Genomic DNA, 17553 nt, shown 5'->3' with positions numbered 1-17553 from the left:
AACATTTTAACTGTCATTCATTTTTTGTGGATGTTTGTGAAGAAAAAGTATTTCAGGATGTATATTGTATACATTTCTCTGACATTAAATGCACCTATTGAAACATTGCATTTGCCTTCCTCGCCACCAACTCAACCTGCAAGTTAACCATTAGGGAATCCTGTATGAGAGCTCTCAGGTCCCTCTGCACTGCTGATTTCTGAATTTTCTTCCTGCTTAGAAAATAGTCTACACTTTTATTTCTTCTACCAAAGTGCATGACCCTGACTACTTCCTGACACTGTATTCTATCTGCCACTTCTATTTCCAGTCTCCAAATCTGCCTGTTGTTCTGAATCCTCCTGCTTCCTCAACACTACCTCTCCCTCTATCCCTGCTCATACCTCCCCTGTAATATCATGGACTCCTACGTTGCTAAGCAACTTCATATGCGGCACCTTGTCAAAGGCCTTCTGAAAATCCAAGGACACAACATCCACCGATTCCCCTGTCTATCCTGCTTATTATTTCTTCAAATAATTCCAACAAATTTCCCTTCAAGTAGGTATCCAATACGAAACCAATCTGAGAAGCAGAGACCTACTAGCTGTAAGTTACAATTCTGACAATTTGTGACCAAGAATTTGCAACCAATTCCAACAACTGACATACCCACCAACAATTTTGCAAGGTTAAAAGCTAGGTTTTAAACTGATTGCAATGTGACTTTTGAAATATATTCACTGCAAAGATTCTACTTATAGAAGCATTTTAAGTCAAGTGCATAGACAAATTTCAAATAAAGAAAGTAAGTTCATACTTTTCCCAATATGCCGACGTCCTTGCCATCCAATGTTACCATCAGAACTAAGTGAAACTTTACATTATAATTCAAAAAATGAATAGTCTATCTTGTAATTTTTCTGCAGTATCAATAAATGACACGATGTTGCTTATAAAGCACAATCAGTCTTGGAGGGAAAGCTTCTGCCCAAGTTTATCTCCCTCATTCTTTTGATCCATACAAGTATGGATCCATTCCAAACCTGGCAGAATTGTTGTGCAAACTGAAATTATTTTGCTCAGTCTAGCACTCCTCAGCTCAGTTGTACGGTAACACAAACATATTTAGCAACACTCAGAAGTCATGATTACTTTACAAAAAAAAAACATGCCAAATTATCAAATGTAAAGACTAATCCTTCTCACTACTATCACTGGAACATGTTACCCTTATCCATTAACATCATATTGAAGTTATAACTCACCGGATGATGACTGTCTTTACCATCTACCTGGTTCCCAGTGTCAATTGGTTCTATTTCTGTCTGTGAAATGCAGGAACAGTCCTTAAGAGAGATTAAGAGAGAAAAAAAATCAAGTTCAAGTTCTAGTTGATTGCCATTCAACTACATACATGTATATAGACAAACAAAACAATGTTCTTCTGGACCGAAGTGCACAACAGTACCTTGAAAAAGATTCAGCCCCCACAACTATTCTTATGGTTTAGTCTCACTTTGGACCCAAAGCATACTGCGAGAGCAACTATAGAGTGGACTCAAACAAAGATGTCCTTGAGTGGCCCAGTCAGAGTCCTGATCATTCAAACATCCTTGGCAAGACCTCATGATTGCTGTCCACTGCTGCTCCCCAACTAACCTGGCACAGCTTGACCAACTTTGCAAGGAGGAAAGGGAAAATCTTGCTCCATCACATTGTGCAAAGCTAACAGAGACTTATCCAAGAATACTGGCTGAAGTAGCTGCCAGAGGTGGTTCAACTAAGTGCTGAGCGAAGGATGATGAATACTTTTGAACTGCTGACATTTCAGTTTTTGAATTTTTATTTTTTTCATGTTTTAAAATTTTCCATGTTTTTTTGGGCTGTACTGTGAAAAAAAGAGCATGTGATTTGCAAAGAAGATTCAAGATTCATTTATTATCAAAGAATGTATAAATTATACCATCTTGAGATTTTCTTGCTCAGGTTGCTCAGGTAGCCACAAAGAAACCCAAAAGAACCCAATTAAAGAAAAAAAAGAATAAAAATAACAATAAAGACCAACAGTCAATGCGCAAGAGAAAAAAAATCATGCAAACAACAGCATTCCGAACCAAAATTGAGTCCTCAGATCCAAACCCCGGACTAGGCCCAAAGCCTCACTTATCAGTTCATCATATTAGCAGGCACGCAGCACAGCTGCCGGGGTAGTCTTCATAGCCTCAGCACCAGAGAACAAGCAAAATCGGCTCTCGTCCCGACCAACACTGTCTTTTCATGTGGCGGCGTTTAAACTAACCCAACAGCAGAACACCAAAAGGCTCCAGGGAGAGAGTAGTGAAGATCGTGGAGAGCGAGCAAAATTGGCTCTCGCCTCTGATCTGGGCCAGCATTTAAATGGTCTAAATAGTGAATTGTATCTCGCTGTAGGAACAGGGCACAGCAAAGGATTCGGGGCCTTGACCACAACACCCAGCAACTCACTCCAGGCCCAGATTTCGAGCGATTGCAGCTGTGTCAGTTGTATGGGCATCAGACTCCCTCTGCAACGATTCTGCACTACATCATCACCTGAATTTGCCTCGCTATCACTCATCCCTTCACAGTTTGCGTCAATAATTTAACAAGTTACCTCAGATACTATAAGTATTTTTAGTGATGCTTTTAGTTGGATTTCTTAGCTTTTTAACTACCAGAAGCTGTCGCACACCAGAACCAGAATAAAAAACTCTCAGTTAAATTGATCAAAATCCCTGGTTATAATACAGGTCTACAATCCCTTATCCGAAATCCTTGGGGCCAGTTGCATTTCGGAATTCAGAATTTTTTGGATTTCAGAATCCCTCCTTATTGGTTCTGGGACCTCCCACAGATACCAAAAAACACGTATGCTCGAGTCCCTTATTTAACCTGTCTCAGTGTGGCGGACTTTAGGACCCAGCGGAGCTCCAGACCTATGCACATCCTCCTGTATCCTTTAAGTCATCTCTAGATTACTTATAATACCTAATACAATGTAAATGCTATGTAAATTGTATCATTTCTTAATGCATGCATTTCTAAATGACAATAAATGAGGACTGAGTGTCCTCATAATCTACACCACGATCAAGCTTCTGCAATAACTCCACTTTCTGTGTTATTGGTAATGATAAATGCTTCCTTCTCTTTTTCTCGTTGTTACCCATAGGAGTATCTGCAGCTCTTTTTGACATTTACACAGTGAAATTAAACACAAAGTCAACAGTGAACACAAAATATCAGCAAACAGCAAATGCACATGTAACCAGTACGAGCGCTGAGCCACAACTGACGTCTGGCGGCCTCTGCTAGTGCTGCCACGTCACACCTGAGTGACATCAGCTATTGGCGCAAAAAACTTCGGTTTTCAGAGCTTTCAGAATTTCTGATAAGGGATTGTGAACGTGTACTTATCTATGTGAACAAAGGGGTGGGGGCTAAATACTTTTACAATGCACTGTATAACTCACAAAGTAAATTTACCACAAATCAATTAACAATTAATAAAATATATTCCAGAAAATTGACATTTTGCATAAAGTGCAATTATGACACAAGTTAAAAAGTAAACACTGTAACACCATCGACGCTTTATAAGCGTTGAGACCTGCAAGGGGCTTAGTAGTCCTATGCCCTGGAGATAGAAAGTTGTTTTGCATCTTAACAGTCCCTGTCTAAATGCTACGATACTTCATGCTTAATGGTAGGGGATCAAGGAGATTGTGTGAAAATGGAGAATGCAAGCTTAATGTAATTAAACCTTAGATCAGCGGTCCCCAACCACCGGGCCGCAAAGCATGTGCTACCGGGCCGTAAGGAAACGATATGAGTCAGCTGCACCTTTCCTCATTCCCTGTCACGCACTGTTGAACTTGAACATAGGGTTGACAACTGTCCAGTATTTGCCAGGACATCCCGTGTACTGGTCTAAATTGGTTTGTCCCATATGGGACCGCACTTGTCCCGTATTTCCCCTGCTAAGGTAGAGCGTTCCTATTAAACCGCTCGTGCCGAAATGGCGTGACCTGAAGAAGCAATTACCATTAATTTACATAGGAAAAATTTTTGAGCGTTCCCAGACCCAGAAAATAACCTACCAAATCATACCAAATAACACATAAAACCAAAAATAACACTAACATACAGTGAAAGCAGGAATGATATGATAAATACACAGCCTATATAAAGTAGAAATAATCTATGTACAGTATAGTCGGAAAGATAAAGGCAAAACTGATGTGTGGAAAAAAAATCGGCACGTACGCGCATGCGCACACAAGTGCCCGCGCAAGGCTTCATGGTCATGGTAGTCTTTCCTGGGGTGAAGTGTCCCAGGATTTGACTGCTACTTTTGTCCCTTATTTGGCAGTGAGGAAGTTGGCAACCCTAACTGTAAAAGGCATGTTGAGGTGAGTTTAACCCAACTTGAACAACAGCCCCCCCCCCCCCCCCCCACAGTCGGCAGGTCCGCAGGAATATTGTCAATATTAAACCGGTCTGCGGTGAAAAATAGGTTGGGGACCCCTGCCTTAGATGAGTGCGCAGAGAGGCAAGGGCAGGAGGTGTGTTCCTAATATCCAAGATGGATTACCAGCTGATTTCAGCACTGAAAGCTACAAGTGGAATTAAAGGCTGGCTAACTTTCAGTGGTAAAATGTGGGTGACTGTGTTCTACACAGATAAGTGTTGGAAATACGCTTTTCAAAATATACATTAATGATTTAGACAAATCAAATGGTTAAATCTACAAATGTTTGTAAATCTGCACATGATTGACACTCAAGATGCAATTTATTGAAAGCATTGATTTGCTACATTAGACCTACAGTGGATGTTTTAGGCAGAGCCAGTGTGCACACTCACACATGGTGTTCATACTCTGTTCCTGAAAAGGAGAGACACACCATGAAATAATTGGGACAATGGAGAAAAGGTGGTGGGGATTAAGTGGAGAAACTGGTGCTTTTAAACCCAGATCTGTGGTCAGTGACTGTCAAGTACATGCAAAAATGATGTGTGGACAGTCAATGGAGGTCCAGGGACATAGATAATGGAAGTTAAACTGGGGCTGGATACATCAATTACTATAAACTGCACCAAAGATTAGCAATTCCATAAAAGTGATTGGGAATCAGAGAGAAAAAACACACATAAACAAACCCTTTAGCCAACTGATTCCATACTGAACACCACTGGTTACATTCATCAGTTTAAAAAAAAATTTCTCCCCATATTCCTACATCACCAAGGATATCACGTGGTCTGTACACACCAGCTGTGTGGTGAAAAAGGCACAACAGCACCTCTTTCACCTCAGATGGTTGAGGAAGTTTGGTATGGGACCCAAGTCCTAAGAACTTTCTACAGGGGCACAATTGAGAGCATCCTGACTAGCTGCATCACTGCCTGGTATTGAACTATACCTCCTTTAATTGCAGGATTCTGCAGAGAGTGTTGCAGACAGCCCAGCACATCTGTAGTTATGAACTTCCCATGATTCAGGACATTTACAAAGACAGGTGTGAAAAAAGGGCCTGTAGGATCATTGGGGGCCCGAGTCAACCCAACCACAATCTATTCCAGCTGCTACCATCCAGGAAACGGTACCGCCAACAGTCTTCGAGACAGCTTCTTCCACCAGGCCATCAGACTGATTAACTCACACTGATTTGAGTGTAATTCTATGTTACATTGACTGTTCTATTTATTATAAATTACTATGACTACACATTTAGACAGAGGTGTAACTTAAAGATTTTTACTCATATGCAGTGGCATGCAAAAGTTTGGGCACCCCGGTCAAAATTTCTGTTACTGTGAATAGCTAAGCGAGTAAAAGATGAACAGATTTTCAAAAGGCATAAAGTTAAAGATGACACATTTCTTTAGTACTTTAAGCAAGAAAACTTTTTTATTTCCATCTTTTAGTTTCAAAATAACAAAAAAAGAAAAAGGCCCGAAGCAAAAGTTTGGGCACCCTGCATGACAGTACTTAGTAACACCCCCTTTGGCAAGTATCACAGCTTGTAATTGCTTTTTGTAGCCAGCTAAGAGTCTTTCAATTCTTGTTTGGGGGATTTTCGCCCATTCTTCCTTGCAAAACGCTTCTAGTTCTGTGAGATTCTTGGGCCGTCTTGCATGCACTGCTCTTTTGAGGTCTATCCACAGATTTTCGATGATGTTTAGGTTGGGGGACTGTGAGGGCCATGGCAAAACTTTCAGCTTGCACCTCTTGAGGTAGTCCATGGTGGATTTTGAGGTGTGTTTAGGATCATTATCCTGTTGTAGAAGCCATCCTCTTTTCATCTTTGGCTTTTTTACAGACGGTGTGATGTTTGCTTCCAGAATTTGCTGGTATTTAATTGAATTCATTCTTCCCTCTACCAGTAAATGTTCCCCGTGCCACTGGCTGCAACACAAGCCCAAAGAATGATCGATCCACCCCCGTGCTTAACAGTTGGAGAGGGGTTCTTTTCATGAAATTCTGCACCCTTTTTTCTCCAAACATATCTTTGCTCATTGCAGCCAAAAAGTTCTATTCAAAAGGTTCAAAGGAATATCTAAACAAGCCTGATGCATTTTGGAAACAAGTCCTGTGGACTGACGAAGTTAAAATAGAACTTTTTGGCCGCAATGAGCAAAGGTATGTTTGGAGAAAAAAGGGTGCAGAATTTCGCTGGCTACAAAAAGCGTTTATAAGCTGTGATACTTGCCAAGGGGGTGTTACCAAGTACTGACCATGCAGGGTGCCCAAACTTTTTCTTCGGACACTTTTCCTTTTTTTGTTATTTTGAAACAGTAAAAGATGGAAATAAAAAAGTAATCTTGCTTAAAATATTAAAGAAATGTGTCATCTTTAACTTTATCCCTTTTGGAAATCAGTTCATCTTTTACTCACTTAGCTATTCACGGTAAGAGAAATTTTGACCAGGGTGCCCAAACTTTTGCATGCCACTGTATGTGAAGGTAGTAAGAAATAAAGTCAATTCAATTCAATTAATGGTGAAATGGCAAAGGGGTCAGGAAGACAGATCCTTGTTACATGACACCATGACTCAATCAAACTACTCACATTACCAGTCCAGTTCTGTTTCTGGTCACTAACAATGTACGATGATGGGGAAGTCAGCTTAGATAGTTTTCTTAATCTCCTTGACAGAGGTAGTCAACAACACAGAAATAGAGAATGAGTGTTATTTGCCACAGTTCGGTCCAAACTTGAAAGCTGTGCAGTTATTGCTACATTGTTCATCTCCTGCAAGGTTGTGATGGAAATGAGAATCACCACTTCTAACCTTCATACTGACCTGAGAAACTCCTGCCATAATATTCTGGAATGAGATGACATCTTAACACTCTTTATGCTATGTTTGACGTAGGCAACAAAAACTTACTCCTTGATTCTATTGACTTCAGCTTGTAATGGCTATTTGCTGCCACATTGATCAAAATTGCCTCAAACATCATGGACAATCACTCTTTCCTGATCTTTGTAACTCAGTTCTCTTGTCCACACTTGAAGGAAGGCTGTAAATGAGATCTAGAGTGAAGTAGTCTTGGCAGAACCAAAACTGAGTTATGTGAAGATTATCAGAGAGAAAATACCATTTGACAATACAGGCAATAAGCTTCTTGTTACTTTTCTGGTAATGAAAGATTAACTGATGGTTGTTAGGAATTGGCCATATTTGATTTGTCCATGTTTTTAAATAGAAAATATGCTACAGAGTAACCATATACTTAGATAGCTGCAAATGTTGTACTTCTGTTGAACAATTTAGATAAATGGACAGCTCGCACCACAGCTCTTGTTGTAACCAGTCTACAGTAGAGCAAATCAAACTACTGGCTGGCTTCAGCACTGTCAAGGACTTCAAAATAAAGCAAAGGTGAAATGTCCTTGGTGTAAAAATGAATGCAAATACTTCAGTCTTCCATTTATCTCTTCACATTCCCCCCATCCCAACAAGATCACAGAAGCCAGTCTTCATTTATCAAGAAACAGCTGAGAACAAAGGCTGTATAAGTCCAGACAATATCCAGACCATTATACTGAAGACCTTGCCTCCAAATCCCACCATGCCTCCAGCCAAAGTGATACTGGTATCCTGTTCACAAAAGGCACTTCCCAAAGAGTACTCTTAAACATCAACAAAGTGCTGGAAAGGATTATTGACACTGCTGTCAAGCACATTCTCATCAATAACTCCCTCACCAATTCCCAGTTTGTCTTTTGTTAGAACCACTAAGACCCAGACCTCACTACAGCATTTGTCAGCATGGACCAAAGAGTCCATTCCAGAGGTGAGGGAAGAGTGACTCTTGTCACCAAGATGACCTTTGTTCACAAGCACAAATCACCTTGGTAAATCTGTTAACTGCACTTCATGAGATGGAGATTGTTGCGGTTCCATCAGCCCAGCCCAGGACGTCACTGTAGGAGTTTGTGAGAGCAAAGCTCTAAACTCAACTATTTTCAGCTACTTCCTTTATGATCTTCTATCTTGTCTGAAGTAGACCATACCTGCATGTATGGTCAATATTCAAAGGGTTTTAAGCGGAAATGACATTCACACTTGTTTCAGATAATAACCCAACACAGAGTGAGACCAACTACCTATGACATTCAACAGTGATGCCATTGCCAAAAAGCCATGATCAGCACAAATCCTGTGGCTGATCTGCATGAATAACATACTTGCAAAGCCTTTCCATGATCTCCTAGGCATAAATAAGGTGTATTTACTCAGCAATCAACCCAGATGGGTGAGCTTCAACAGGTCACAAGCAGCTCTTGTTCAAGACAATCTGTTTGTTTGGTGACCCATTCACCATCCAAACCATTCACTCCATTTGCCACCATTGAGCTGTCTGTACCATACGCAAAGTTCACTGCAGTTATTTACTTCGGCTACACTGACACACCCCCCCCCCACCCCATAACTTCAGCTACCGAGGACAAGGACAGCAGGGACCCTGGAACACCATCACCTGCAATATACATTGGAAATACATGACTGCTCCTTCACCTTGCTAAATTCTGGAACTGCCTTCACTTCAGAACTGTGCAAGTTCCTTCAGCAGGACAGAAACTGTCTCAACAGCACCTTCGCAATGGTACTCAGGTTCAGGACAATAAATAGTTACTTGTCAACAATGCCCACAAAAGATCGAACAAAAACTATGCTTGACTCATTATCATGCAGGAGATGCAAGGAGTCTCCTACTCCTTTTAGATATTTGATTGTCCACAGATGGATACTGATACTACTACTACGTCGATTCAGGCCTAGGGGGCTGACGTCAGGCACGATGACGGACTTTCCACTTCTCCCTCTCCCTCATCAGTGTGTTCAGTTCATCTACATTAGCCGTGCCGCTGTCTTCTAGGAGCGTGTTGATCATGGTCTTGGGAGGGCACCCAGGGTTCATCCTCCCGTGCTTGGGCTCCCATATGATGACTAGGCTGGCAGGTAGCTCGGGGTGGCGTAGACAGTGCCCCGCCAGTTGCAGTCTTCTCGCCTCGATTTTAGTGGAGAGTATTAGTAGGTTGTTACAGAGCTCAACGTTCGTTATGTGCTGTTGCCAACTCACATCAAGAGCCATCCGAAGCATTCGTGTACAGCAACCATCTAGAGACTTTCGCATCGTCTTGGTGAGTGTCCACGTCTCGCATCCGTACGTGAGAATGGACTCTATGACTGCTATGAAAATCCTCTTTTTAAGCCCTCTGGTCACGTTCAACTTCCAGATTTCCATCATGTCGTTCAAAGCCCTCCACACCAGCGCCTTCCGTATCTTTATGTCCTTCTCCGAACTGATCTTTCTTGACCCGAGATGGATGGAGGACAGTAAAACTTTGTATTGATCCTTAGTTCTGTCTACTGAAAGCTGCTTCCATTTTTAATCACATGTATTGACAAGTTATTTTCATAAGCTTATTGTTACCCTTTTACATACCGCTCCACACTTCATTGATCCAGGTTTGGTCTCCTAACGTAATGGTAACCACAGTTCATGTAACTGCCTCCACTGCAAAGATCGAATACAGATTGGGTATCCACGCAGACTGAGGGTGCCAGGGGCTCTGGATAGAGGTAGCTTCTTTGATGTCTGGCAGTTGCACTCTACCTAATAGGGTGGATGGACATCACTGGTCCTCATCCATTCCTAAATCTCTCACAGCTGCCTCCAAGTAGCCCACCCTGGTACACCACTTCAGCAGGCGGGCTAAGTGAAGTGAGAGGGTGGTGTTAACACAGCACCACTGGGCAAAGGGCCTCATTGACGAAGCCACTGGCCAGGGCGAATGAGTTCCCTGACAAACTACAACGGCCACGTGTTCGAGACCAGAGCCAGTCTCCAAGTTGGGAGACATCGGCTGTGGTCTGGCCTAGAGAGGGATGGGCGCCACCAGACTTCACCAGCCCTAAACACACAAAAGTGCCCCTATGACCCATAGGCAGGTTGCTGGATTGGATCCAAACGGAACAATCCACTATGCGCATCACATCATGCTAATATCCAAGATACACTTTTAGGTACTAGTCGCCAAATATATTAATTCTCTGTTCCACTCTGACCCTTGTCCTCAGCCTCCAACATTGCTCTAATGTAGCTCGAATTAAGACTTTGTCATTATTCTTAACACATATTGTATGGCAGTTTGGATAATTGAGTGGTGTGCCAGGACAGTTAAGAAGGTTGCAGGTTGTTAAGTTAACTGAATTCCAAAGATGCTCCGACAGGATGTAAATACAGATTGGGTATCCACTGTGTGTTTCATGTCATGTTAAAACCCAAGATTAACTTTTTGATACTTGCCCCCAGGCATATTAATTGTCTGTTAATTAACATAGTTAAATCTAGATCTACTGATTACTAGTTCCAGTACTTTAACTATTATGGCAACCACTTAGACAAACAGGAGGCTACAATTACAACTTTGGGCTGACTTACCAGAAAAGACATGGAAGCTCCGATATACTTGGTGATTCACATGAGCACAGCGACCCTGATAAAAAGAAATACTTGAAGGATGACCTCTTGATCTAGTCGGCTGATGAAACAAAACTAAGAACTTGCGCAAGACATATTTTTCTACAGCTCTCTACTGAAATATACGTTATAAAACTTTGATGCCAATATCCTCATGTACCAAGTCTATTCACTGTCATCCCTGACCTTATGATCTAGTTATAACATAGTTTTTTAAAATTCCATTCTGTGTTGATAAAGCTACCCTGGCCCTGTCACTCTCTACAAGCCCCGATGACTGGTCTCAGCCCAAAACGTTGACTGTTTACTCTTTTCCACAGATGCTGCCTAGCCTGCTGAGTTCCTCCAGCATTTTATGTCTGGTCATCTCTTATAATATTCTCTTCTATGGCTTAATCAAATGTTTCTAATTATCATGTGGAGGTTAACTCTGGAAGAAGCTGACCCAGCAAGCTTCTGACAAGAACAATCTGGTCTGGAATAGTTATTGATAAATAACAACGGCATCCTATTTTGTGTGCCCTGCAGCGCTGAGCTCAACAAAGTTTTATTGCATCTGTCAGCTCACTCAGTACAGAACAAGTGAACTTGCCACCCTCCTAGCTTATCCGATTCTGACACCATACACGATTGATGCATTTCCCCCACGGAATTTTCACTGTTGATTAGTAAATAGATATATATTTAAATATCATGCTTTACTATGAATTGTTAATTACATGAAACTCTATTGTACAGAAACAGCTCATATTAATTAGATTTTCACTGAAAAGTGAATTCAACATTTACAGTTTAGTGCTAAAAGAAAATATTCGATTTTCTCTTAATAAATATTCATCTGTTATTGATATCAGCCAATGCACTTACTGAATAAGCTACATCATTTGCGAAGTATGTTAATATTTAAGACACGATCAGTGTTCTCCTGCTTCTCAAGAAATACGGTGGCCTTTTGAAAATGGAATTAACTTTTACTTCCGCTCAACCAATCGTAGGCACTGCAAAATAAAAACAAACCATTAAGCCACCAATTCAACGTAAGATAAATTGATTCAGCCGCCCCTATCTCCAACTGCTGGACACAACTCCAATGAGACCATCATCTTGCACCAATGCAAAAAGTTGACATTGAATATTCTTTTAGTTTTGTTGTTTGCGCAGTTAATTTTGCAGGATTGCAAAAAAATTACTGTGCCCGCATGCTCTAACGATCAGAGACATTTAAAGGGGGAGGGAGGAAGTCTCTTCCCCCACAACACAGACAGCTCCTTCACAAGCATCGCCCGCCAGTGACAAAAAGAAACTTCAAAACCAATTCACGGCTCTGAACATCTTGCCTATCCATGCTCAGGCCTCGGACCCCTGGCGCTTGAGGAGTGTGAGTGAGGAGGGGCAACGTGGACGTTTCATTCCCAGTGGCGAGAGACGCCCCTGCTATCCTCCTGGTCCTCCAAGGGACCACCTCCCCTCAGCCCCCACAGTTGCTGCCTCAGCGACTCCCCCTCCTCCTTCCATGATCGGTCTCCCTCACCTTCATCAGGGAGGGAGGGGGTGGAAGAGGCGGGGGTGCCCCGCCCCCGACGGCGAGCTGTGACGTCACAATGACTGACGGCTCGCCCGTTTCCCCTTTGACCGCGGGGAGGTCAGCCGTGACCTCAGGCGGCAGATCTCGCGAGAGGAGGGCAGGCGGACGGGTGGGATTGCTCTTTGGACACCACTGAAACTGAGAGCGACGGCTTAGTCGAGGTGGGGGGGAGTTTGTGTATCTGTCTGTAGAAACTGCTTCCAAATTACGCCAAATAAGCTTCTTTTATAAATCTATTCCTCTTCACTGTTCACTGACGGCAGAAAGCAGCGAACTTGCCTGTTTTGCTCTGTATCATGGGATAGGATAAAAAGAGGGGCGGACCGGCCCCCATTGACTTGTCTTTCCGTTTCCCGACCCAACCCTAGATGTAGAGTAGCCTCTAATCTTGCTATTTAATTTGGAGCAGCTTCAGGTTGGTGACCTGAATAACACTAAAGATTAATAATCTCAAAGGATGTTGCAGACAACAGGATGATTTTGGGTACAAAAAACAAAGTGGCTGCTCCGTAACCAATTATACTAGAATTGATGAGATGGGAGAAAAATGGCTCTTTGACCAACTCAAATCTTCTCCAACTGAGTCACCAGCCTCAGGCTAAATGGCTCAGGTGAATATATATCATATGATATTGTGAGCAGTTTGGGCCCCTTATCTGAAAAAGGATATGAAGGCATTGGAGAGGGTCCGGAGGAGGTTCGTGACAATTAAAGGATTAATGTATGAGGAGTGATTAATGTCTTTGGCCTTGTAATCACTGAAGTTTAGAAGATGAGGGGGAATCTCATTGAAACGTCTCAAATATTGAAAGGCCTAGATAAAGTGGATGTGGAGGGTGTTATCATGGTGAGAGAATCAAGGACCAAAGGACACAATCTCAAAATACAATAATGTCCCTTTAAAACGGAGATGAGGAGGAATTGCTTTAGCCAGAGGGAGGTGAATCTGTGGAATTCATTGCCACGGGTGGCTGTTGAGTCGAAGTATATTTAGAGTGGAGGTTGATAGGTTGTTGATTAGTAAGGGTGTCAAAGGCTGCGGAATGAAGGCAAAAGAATGGGGTTGAGAGGGATAATAAGTTAGCCATAATTGAATGGCAGAGCAGACTATGGGCCAAGTGGCCTAATTCTGCTTTGTGTCTTATGAAATCTGAAAAATGCCTGGAATTGTCAAGCTAGCAAGTAGCAGGGCAGGGTGAGTGAAATTGCTCTGATGAGAGCTTGTTGACCTGAAAGGCTAAACCTTTTTCTCTCCCTGTGGATGCTGAATGCATTGCTGAGTATATCCAGTATCCTCTGCTTTAGTTTTGTGTATCCAGCATCCAGAGTAGGATTTTGCCTTTTATCTAATTGTTGGTAATCCCATAGTATCTAACTTCAGATGACAACATTGATAGAGTGATAACACATCTTAGCCTCCTGGGCCTGCTGCAGTATTCAATGGGGCTATAGCCGAGCTTCATACACCCACCTTTCCCCATATCTTTTGTGTGTTCGTCCATCGTCGATGTTGATGAGGACCTCGACACCATTATGATGGTATCGAGACTAGCGCGTGATTTAGATTTAAGTGAGGGAGAGTTGCTCAGCGTTAGCCTCACTCTCTCTTCCCAATTCCCATCTGGATCCAGTGGCAAGACAGAGTTGAGACGGCTGGAGATGGGACTAAGCGTAGTGGATGACCAGGACGTCTTCTGTGTCTTGTCCTGCTCTACACATTCCACAACGCTTGCAGAGACCGTCTTCTTGACCATTGGACCTTCCATTGGTCTCGTTCGCTCAATCCGCCGGAGTCTGTCTTCACATGCTGGGATAGACAACTCCCTATCTCACTGAGGGTTTGAGACCTGTCGGCTACCCTCACCTGGTTTAGCCGGCTTGTCGAAGCCGTTGCCCGGGGTGTGGCAGCTGTCACATGCGAACAGCTACGAGGAGGCACAGGTGAGAATTGATTGCCAGGTGGGGACCAAAGGTGGACTAACCGCCTTGAAAAAGACGCGACATGTTCCCCCACCAGAGGTGCTACCCCTCCCTGATACCCCATACACCCCTAAATCTTTTATCATACAGAAGAATGTAGAAAAATCTCAAGAAATTAACATATCTTTTGTTACTTTGTGTTTGCCCAAAGAATTATTTACAGCAGTGCACTAGCTTAGCTTTGTCCCATGTGATATCTTCCTCAAATTTTCTCACTGTGTCTTTGAAAATAAACCACCAGTACAAGATATATATGAATGTTTCGGTGGTAACCTAAATCAAACACTATCATCCAGTAGCACTTCCATCCATGATGATGAAGTGCCTTGAGGAGTTGGTGATGAAACAACTCTGCCTGAGGAGTGACTTGGATCTGTACCAATTAGCCCACAGTCATAACAAGTCAACAGTTAATGCCATCTCATTGTCTCTTCACTCAACCCTGGAACATCTGGACAGTGAAGATGCATACATCAAGATGCTCTTCTTTGACTACTCAACAAGCTCCGAGACTTAAGCTCAATACCTCCTTGTGCAACTGGATCCTCAATTTCCTCACTTGTAGACCCCAGTCAGTTGGGTTTGGCAACAACATCTCCTCCACAATCTTGATCTGCACAGATGCATCACAAGGCTGTAAGCTTAGCCTCCTGCCCACTTTATACTTAAGACTATGAGTCTAAGCACAGCTCCAATGCCATATTTAAGTTTACTGGGAATCCACTGTTGTTGGCTGAATCAAAGGTAGTGACGAATAGGGAGGGAGATTGAAAATCTGACTGAATAGTTCCACAACAACAACCCCTCATCCAATGTCAGCAAAATCAGCAAAAGTGCTGATTTTTGACTCTATAGGGGGGTGAAACCAGAGCCAAACCTCATCAGGGGATCAGAGGTCAGCAGGTGTAAATTCCTTAGCATTATCATTTCAGAGGATCTGCCCTGGGTCCAACACGTAACTGCCATTACAAACAGAAGATCTGCAGATGCTGGAAATCCAAGCAACACCACATAAAATGCTGGAGGAACTCAGCAGGCCAGGCAACATCAATGGAAAAAAAGTACAAAACCCTGAAGGGTTTCAGCCCGAAATGTCCACAGTACTTTTCCATAAATGCTGCTTGGCCTGCTGAGTTCCTCCAGTATTTTGTAACTGCCATTACAAAGAAGACACAGCAACACCTTTACTTTCTTACTTTCTTAGAAGTTTGTGAAGGTTCAGCATGGCATCCAAAATTTGACAAACTTCTACAGATGCACAGTGGAGAGCATACTGACTAGCTGTGTCAGGGCCTTGTGTGGAAACACCAATGCTCCTGAACAGAAAAGCCTACAAAAAGTAGTAGATACAGCCCGTTTCAGCACAGGTAAAGCCCTCCCCACCACTGAGCACATCTACAAGGAGCACTGCCGCAGGAAAGCAGCATCCATCATCAAGGATCCCCACCATACAGGTCATGCTCTCTTCCTGCTGATGCCATCAGGAAGGAGGACCAGGAGCCTCAGGACCCACACCACCAGGTTTAGGAACAGTTATTTCCCCTCGACCATCAGGCTGTTGAACCAGAGGGGTTAACTTAACTCACCCCAACACTGAACTGATTCCACAGTACAGCCTATGAACTACTTACTTTCAGGTCCACTGCATTCTCATGGTCTTGATATTTATTGCTTATTTATTATTATTTTGATTTTTTTGTATTTGCAGTGCTGTCTTTTGTACATTGGTTGTTTGTCAATCTTTGTTGTGTGGGGCTTTTCATTGATTCTATTTTGTTTCTTTGTATTTACTGAGAATGCCTACAAGAAAATGAATGACATATATGTACTTCGATGATGAATTTACTTTGAACTTTGAAATTCACCTTTTTTCAACATCTGAAGAAAACTGTAATTATTTTTTTCTTTGTGGAAAATAAACCACCTGTACAAGATGTATATGAATGTTTTGGCTAAAATTGACAAATACTTTTAAGAAAAATGTAGTTTTTTTAATTGTTTGTGGAAGTGTGATGAGTTCAAATTGCCTAGACCTATATTAATACATTTTAAGAAGTATTTAGTAGGCAAAAACTGATGAGGTGTTTTCCAAGGCACCATAAAGTATTTGAAATGTACAAGGCTATCTAATTCATCACTCCTGATCAACTATGGATTTTCCTCTCATCCTTTTGTATATAGTTCCAGGTTTTGTTCCACCAGATTGTCCAGACATCTGTCCCAAATTGTTAGAATCATAGAATGATGAAGTCATCATGAAGAAATACAGTAAGCAAATAACACACTGGGCAAATAAGAAGCCAAATGGAGCATTATCTCTGAATGCAAGCGGAAACTGGGGAACTCTGGTTACCAAATTATGGGACTTTGGTGAGACCACAACTGCAGTACTTTTTGTCCTCCTTGCTTAATATACTGGTGTTACAGATAGTGAAGTGAAGGTTCACTGGGAGGAGGGTTGTGTTTTATGAGGAAAGACTAAGAATGGGCTTATAACTTCCCGCAATTTAAAAGAATGAGAGATGATCTTGTTGACACATAAGCCACAAGAGCAGAATTAGCCTACTCAGCCTATTGAGTCTGCTCCACCATTCAATATTGGCTGATTTATTATCCCCCTCAACTCTATTCTCCTGCTTTCTCCTTCTAATCTTTGACACCCTTACTAATCAAGAACTTATCAACCTCTGCTTTAAATATACCCAATGACTTGGCCTCCACGGCTGTTTTGTGGCGATGAATTCCACAGATTCACCACCTTCTGGTTAAAGCAATTCTTCCTCATCTCTGTTTGAAGATTCTAACTCTGTAGGATGGATTCTGTGAGGATTCTACCCTCAGTGGGAGAACCTAGAATGTGGTCATAAGAGGTCTAAAACTTAGTACAGACTTGAGGATGATTCTTTGTTTTTCTCAGAAAGTTGTTAATGTTTTTAATTCTTAATCACAGAAAGCTCTTTAGATTATGAGAACACTCAGTCCTCTTT

The 17553-nt window shown here is 42.2% G+C and overlaps 1 protein-coding gene across 4 annotated transcripts in view; it reads right to left on the bottom strand.

The window, feature by feature from the left end:
• Positions 1-12581, bottom strand: part of LOC140199372 (STE20-related kinase adapter protein beta-like) — a 42466-nt gene extending 29885 nt beyond the window's left edge. Inside the window, exons 1-4 of one of the 4 annotated variants that reach the window (XM_072261339.1) lie at positions 12533-12581; positions 11869-11999; positions 10963-11017; positions 1248-1328 (exon numbers count right to left, since the gene is read on the bottom strand). In XM_072261339.1, the coding sequence (XP_072117440.1) occupies positions 1248-1328; positions 10963-10974 (93 nt within the window). In that variant the 5' untranslated portion in view covers positions 10975-11017; positions 11869-11999; positions 12533-12581. The other 3 variants (XM_072261338.1, XM_072261337.1, XM_072261340.1) reach the window with 3 other exon arrangements.
• Between the last annotated feature and the right edge of the window lie 4972 nt (positions 12582-17553).

This window comes from Mobula birostris, chromosome 6, assembly GCF_030028105.1.
Source record: "Mobula birostris isolate sMobBir1 chromosome 6, sMobBir1.hap1, whole genome shotgun sequence".
In the NCBI taxonomy this organism is placed as follows: domain Eukaryota; kingdom Metazoa; phylum Chordata; class Chondrichthyes; order Myliobatiformes; family Myliobatidae; genus Mobula; species Mobula birostris.
Note: the sequence above shows the minus strand (reverse complement) of the source record. Positions and strands in the feature narration are given on the sequence as shown.